The sequence below is a fragment of the Terrapene carolina genome, unplaced genomic scaffold (genome assembly GCF_002925995.2).
Source record: "Terrapene carolina triunguis isolate 2854851 unplaced genomic scaffold, T_m_triunguis-2.0 Scaffold26275, whole genome shotgun sequence".
NCBI lineage: Eukaryota > Metazoa > Chordata > Testudines > Emydidae > Terrapene > Terrapene triunguis.
The window spans coordinates 2,445-9,197 of record NW_020690626.1 but is presented as its reverse complement, the minus strand read 5'-3'; the positions used below and the strand labels follow the sequence as shown (position 1 = coordinate 9,197).

The window sequence follows — 6,753 nt, the reverse complement described above, 5'->3', positions numbered from 1 at the left end:
TCCATCTCCACCCTCTGACAAACAGAGGCTTGGGACACCATTCCTTACCCATCCTGGCTAATAGCTATTAATGGACTTAAACTCAATGAATTTATCTAGTTTTCTTTTTGTTTTGTTTTTTCAAAACTCTCATATTTCCAAAGTGTTTTGCTCAATTAACTTTAAACTTCAAAAAAAAAAAAAAATTTATCCTCTGGCTAGACAACGTGTACAAAAAAATTCAGGTAGAGAATAGTTTTTATTTTTTAGTAAGAAGATTGTTCCATACCAAAATTAACCTGAATGTCACATACAAATATACAATTGGAAGACAGAGTTAAAGCTAATTATTGCTCAGTCTCATTGTACTTCTGCTGTTTTTTAAATGCCTGATTTTTGTACAGAATAACTAAACAAAACTATTGTTCAAACTGGTCTGTTTGGTTACTGAATGATGCAAACATTCAAAATTTAACTGGGGGGGGGGATATTATTTGTATTACTTAGGCAATAAAATACTTCCCCGTAAAAAAAACCATTCATCAGCAGCATATTTACCAGGCCTTTCACAGATACTGCCATTAACGTGGTTGATACATGTTGCGGCCTTCAATCCCTGCTGGTAAGGCTCAGCTAAATATCCACAAAATCCAGCATCACTTGGTTCCCCAGGCAGCCACTGGAGCAAGGTGTTTGTAAACGGAGACATGTCTTCCCAGCACCAGTACGACACATTGATCTTCCGCAGTCCAACCCATGGGGTCAAAGTTTTGGGCTAGAGATAAAATAAATGTTCAGTTGAATGAACACCACAATTTTACCACTTCACATAGTTAAGAAGCAGGACTTTAAAATAAATAAATAAATAAATAAAAAACACTAACGTCTTGCAATGTGTATGAACCACTCTAGCAGATTTGGAAGTGCAAACATTAATTAAGGGCATACTGTTTTCTCAGTCCCACTAGACTTACAGAGCACATCAACTGGAGAATTAACATCCTTCAGGCACGTGCCTCATTTATCTAATTTAAAACATGCTCCCTCCCATCTCCCAAACCACTCCACACACAGTTTTTAAATAGCTGAAAAAAGGTAAGAACTAGAGAGGAAGCAGAACATTTTAATACATTTTAAACCTGAACAATTCTGAAATTAACAAAAAGAGTTGGCCTTAGATGCTCATGAGTGTACTGTAAAAGGAGAGAAATAGAAACAGCAGTTTTCTGGGGTTATTGTTATGCAGAACGTAATGGTGACTTAAAGAAAACAGCTACAAATAGTTTATCTAAGCAATGAAAACAGTTACTATCATTGGGCAGCCCACAAAGTAATCCACCTACTTCAAAACATTTTATCTTCGATTAACTTAAACCTGCAACACTTACTGAAGCACTGTGGGTACTCAGCACCTCTGAAAAAAATCAGGCCACATTTTTTCAGAGGAACTACAAATGAACAGACAAGCTGCAATCACTGGACTCTTAATCAGTGAGCACTCCCCCTCAGAAAGTCATTACCAGAGTGAAAGCAGCACATCATTGAAAGGCAGAGTTCAAATACCAAATGCAGTGTAGCTTTCTACCAAAGCTATTTTTAGAAATTACAAAACATGCTAAAACAATAAAACATACAAATATAAACTAAAACCAAAAGATTCCTTAAAAATCTGCACAGTTTTTTCTAAGACCCTCACCATTACCAACTCTCTAAGAATAAAGTAACCAGAGGTAAGTGAACGACATCCTTTCTAAAAGAAGTTCAAATGTTAGAGTGCTTATGGGACTGGCCATCAAGTTCATCAATTTATACAGCACTCATCACCATGGTATCTAAAAGCCTGGAGTTTTGAAAACCCATGTACTTTTACAATATTCTATGTTTCTCCCCCTTGCCTCACAAATGATTATTTTAATGTGTAATCTTGTATAGAAAGTACCTCATATAGGGTTGATAAAAATGGAACACCCTGGTGTCTTATAACTGTTGAACTGTTTCATTTTAAGATCCCAGAGGGAGCAAAAGTGGGAAGAAGGAAAATGTTCTTGTTTCAATTTAACAATTCAGTTTTTCTTTAGATATTTGTGTTCTACGTATAAAGTATGTTTCTGCTCTGAAAAGTAACAACATAATATGACGTTCCATGTTTATTACCTCATTTCTTTCTGTTCACCATTTTTTCCATTTACCAATAAAAAATTAATGTCACTGACTGCTAGCCCTGCGCAGTCTTGGCTCTGAGAGCTTATATAAGTTCTTCTTCTGTACCATCAATAAAAATGGTTCTGCAAGCCAAATTAGGACCTCAATTACATCCGTGGACCACCACTACAACCTTAGCAACACTTACGCAACCCCGCCATCCATGTCTTTGTACAAGTTTAATTGATTAGAAAGTCAATTCTATTGATGTGCAAGTCGTAATAAATTCTAAATCATTTTATTAGTTGTGTTGGCTCTGTAACGTTAACAGGGAAAAATGTTTGTCACTAGAGCAGATTTAACTGAATATTTCACATGGATCTGTTGAGTATCAAACCACTTTTCAGAACAGAACAACAATTTAAGCGCTTTACACTAAGTATATATGGTGCCGCAATGGAACCTTTATTTACAGTCTAGGGTCCCATGTGCAGTTCACATGAGAACTACTCACCTTCATGTTGCAGTCATGTATCCCAAATCAGAAGTGTGTGTGTGATTTTATTATGCAATGATATCCTTGAGGCACCCTGCATGTTTATGTTACACATTTACATTCTTTACTATTTCACTGCAAAGCTGCCATGGAATATGTTGAATTTAAAAAGAAAATCAGTCCTCTGAGTTATGGAGCATATTTTGATACAAAACACACAGTACCACAGTAAGTACTCTTCCATATTCAGCGCTCTACTACTCACATGGCATTCAAGAGTAACACTCACCAAAGACTGCATTCTCTGCAGCTCCTTTAGAAGAAATTCCACCTTCTTCTGGGTTGTGAGAGATGCCAGTAGAGCATTGTGAGTTCTGCATGCCAATTTAGCATTGTCATAGCTCTCTTTTGTGCTATTGATTTTCAAACACGAGTTGCCAACCAAATGCCAGTTTGCTCCACAGATATTTTCTATGAAAAAGTGAAACCAATTAATGATACACAACACCTTTCTCCCCCTAGTCAAAAAACATCACTTGGAGATGGTGAATGTCCTCCAGAAGGGGCCCTCAGCACTGGAGCCTTAGTCCAAAAGAGCTCGGTTCACCAACCTTCCTGCCATGGTAAAAGGCACATCTATTAACAAAGGCTTTTGAAGAAGGAGTAGCTTTGATGGAAACCGAACTTTTGGCAGGAGTGGAGTTTTGTTTGGTATGCAGGTTAGCTACTAGTTTTAGTTGGATATTTGTCTCTAATTTATGTCAAATGCACCTTTTTAATATTTTTGTCAACTGAAAGAAATTAAATATTCAACTACTAAATTCTAGTAGAAGAGGAGATGTGCCCCTGCCCTCGGAAACAGCCAAAGCAGGAGGTAGGGTGCAGTACTGCCAATCCCAAGAATTAAATTTTGAGTTAGATTTACCCCCCCCCCACACACACACACACCCCACCCCATCATGAAATTGGCTTTAAAATTATTAAATAAAAACAAATCCATTTGGGGCTTTAACTGCTTTCGGTTCTAGAAATTTTTAGGGTGCATTCAGGTCACGCTTTCAAGCCTCTCTCTATAACAATATGGGCTAGAAACTTATTTTGTTTTAAATAAAAGCCTTTGCTTGTCACATGACTCCAAGCGCTTAGGACTAAAGAAAAATGCCAAACATTGAGAAAATAATGAAATTATGAAAGCTGGCAATTTTGGAGGTGGGAGGGAAGAAACATTTCTCTTTCAGATTTTTTGATAAATAAAGTATTAATTCAAGGCAGTATACTCATTGCTCTACTTCATCCAGCTGTAGGAATATTCGGGATACAGAAGTACTAGGAAAAATAATAGTATTTAGTATTTTATAACATGCTCTTGATTCCCAAATGAATAATACAGTACACCTCTACCCCGATGTAACGCAATCCAATATAACATGAATTCGGATATTACACAGTAAAGCAGCACTCCAGGGGGGCAGGGCTGCGTGCTCTGGCCGATAAAAGCAAGTTCAATATAACATGGTTTCACCTATATCACGGTAAGATTTTTTGGCTCCCGAGGACAGCGTTATATCAGGGTAGAGGTGTACCAATCTCACATTAGACAACAGATCATGGGAAAGCACACAGTTTTTGATAATTAAATTAACCTTGATTAAATTTGGGTCTTACTGGGATATAAAATCTTTTGAAACAATTACATAAATAAAGAAATAGATAAAAGAGGGACAAAAGCAGATCTGAAATATTTTGCTTGGAGCTTAAGTACAATCTCTTCATCCACTACATTACTATTGCTAGGGCGGACAATTAATCACAATTAATGCATGTGATTAATGCAAAACAAATTAACTAGATAAAAAAATTGTCACGATTAATCGCAGTTTTAATCGCACTGTTAAAAAATCATAAAATACAAATTTAAATTTATTATAAATATTGTGGATGTTTTTCTACGTTTTCAAATATATTGATTTCAATTACAAGACGGAATACAAAGTGTACAGTGCTCACTTTAAATTATTATTTTTATTACAAATATTTGCACTGTAAAAAAGATAAACAAAACCTCATACAAGTCCATTCAGTCCTACTGCTTGTTCAGCCAATCGCTAAGACAAACAAGTTTGTTTACATTTACGGGAGACAATGCTGCCCACTTCTTATTTACGTCACCTGAAAGTAAGAACAGGCATTTGCCTGGCACTGTTGTAAGTGTTGCAAGGTATTTACGGGCCAGATACGCTAAACATTTGTACGCCCCTTCATGCTTGGACTTGTAGGCTCCAAAGTTTTACATTGCTTTGGTTTTGAGTGCAGTTACATTAAAAAAAAAAAGTCTACATTTGTAAGTTGCGTTTTCACAATAAAGAGATTGCAGTACAGTACTTGTATGAGGTGAACTAAAAAATATTTCTTTTGTATCTCTTTTTTACAGTACAAATATTCGTAATAAAAATAATAATATAAAGTGAGCATTGTATACTTTGTACTCTGTATTGTAAATGAAATAAATATATTTGAAAAAGTAGAAAAAAGTCAAAAAATAGCTTTAATACATTTAAATTGGTGTTCTATTGTTTAACAGTGCGGTTAAAACTGATTAATCGCAACTTTTTTTTAAATCTTGCAATTAATTGCAATTTTTTTAATCATTTGACAGCCCTAATTACCACTTATAATAAATATTAATAATACGAAGCTTCATATCTAATTTGGAATGAACAGACCAGAAATGCCAGTCTAAGATTTCAGTTGGATTTCAAAGCAAATCTCACATAACATTAACATATACATAAAATTAATTGTTCCTTACAAAGAACAGTCCTTACCTCACCGTAATCTTAAAAACATACCATAGATTTTGAGGAGGAAAAATAAAGAATTTTTTGGATTTACGGATTTAGTATTTGTTTTTAAATACAATATATACGTACCAGGTAAAGCTATGCACTCTTGATTCCTGGGCTCCCACTGACAGTTCTGATCCATGGCACAGCTTTTACAACTTGTCTTTTTGTTACAATAATATGCAGGGTTATCCTTGGGGCATTTATCATATTCAGTAATGGGTACCTAAAACACACGGCATGTTTAAACTTTTTTTCTTACATGTCTATTCACACTCACGAAGACCACCACTATAATTCTGTAGAAGAGGCAACAAATTAAGTCTATAGAAGGACCAATATTTTCAAAAGATGTATCATGTTCAGAATTCCTTCCCCAAATCTGCATGCTAAGCCACCTCTCTCACCATGCTCAAGTCCCTCTTAAATTAATTGTGCCATCTTGCTTATAAGATGTGAGGAGGGAATCAAGGGTTTTTTGACCTTATGAATGGAATTATCAAGATGTGCATATGCCTTATCAAATAAATCATACTGATGCCCTCATCTTTCCTTGCCCCTTCCCATTGTCTCTTTAGGATACAGCTATCTAAGTAGTGAGAAGTATAATATGATCCAAAAGCCACTGAACCTCCTCAAGAAATTCAGATGTTTGTAGTTACAGTTACTTTCACAGCAGAAACACATAGAGGTAATTGTGACACTAATTGTGATTAGTTTTCCTGACATTTGGAACTTCATAGCGAGATTAACATTTTTAGAGTGATATTTAAACACCTTTACCTGATCTTCTGTGCAGTTGTTATGCTTTAGGATACACTGGTCAGTGCACCATTGACAGTTATTTGTATTTGCTGTACAGCTATAGCAGTCTGTAATCTGATTACATTTTTCATGATCTACAACAATTAAAGAAAAATCCTGCATGACCAAAAACAAGCATTTCCTGACAGAGTTCTAAGAAACTGTTTACACACATGATATAACCAATGGCTGTGCCAACAGATTTCGCATAACCCATGAGAGCTATCAATTAAACTGGACTTCTTGATTTTACTTTAATTTAACTAAGTTGAAGGAAATTCCATTAATTTCTTCTGTCAATAATTTTAAGTCATTTTCAGGAAAGTGCACATGCAATTAAATGCAGAAAGACACACAAATGTTAAGATTGCCCATGCAAGCCCAATAGATAGATGTCCATTTGTCATTTGCATATACAACAGGGCAATTTAGGTGTGCAAATGCAGGCACATTTTTCTGAAATCCTGGCTCTCAACTGGGAGTTTCATA

The 6,753-nt window shown here is 35.5% G+C and overlaps 1 protein-coding gene across 1 annotated transcript in view; it reads right to left on the bottom strand.

Annotated features, from left to right (window-relative positions):
• Nucleotides 1-537: 537 nt before the first annotated feature.
• Nucleotides 538-6,753, bottom strand: part of LOC112125875 (attractin-like) — a gene marked incomplete at both ends in the record, with an annotated part of 7,690 nt that continues 1,474 nt past the window's right edge. The window contains 4 exons of the mRNA XM_026662345.1: nucleotides 538-754; nucleotides 2,907-3,088; nucleotides 5,548-5,686; nucleotides 6,244-6,359. Coding sequence (XP_026518130.1) covers nucleotides 538-754; nucleotides 2,907-3,088; nucleotides 5,548-5,686; nucleotides 6,244-6,359 — 654 coding nt within the window. The remainder of the gene's footprint in view (nucleotides 755-2,906; nucleotides 3,089-5,547; nucleotides 5,687-6,243; nucleotides 6,360-6,753) is intronic.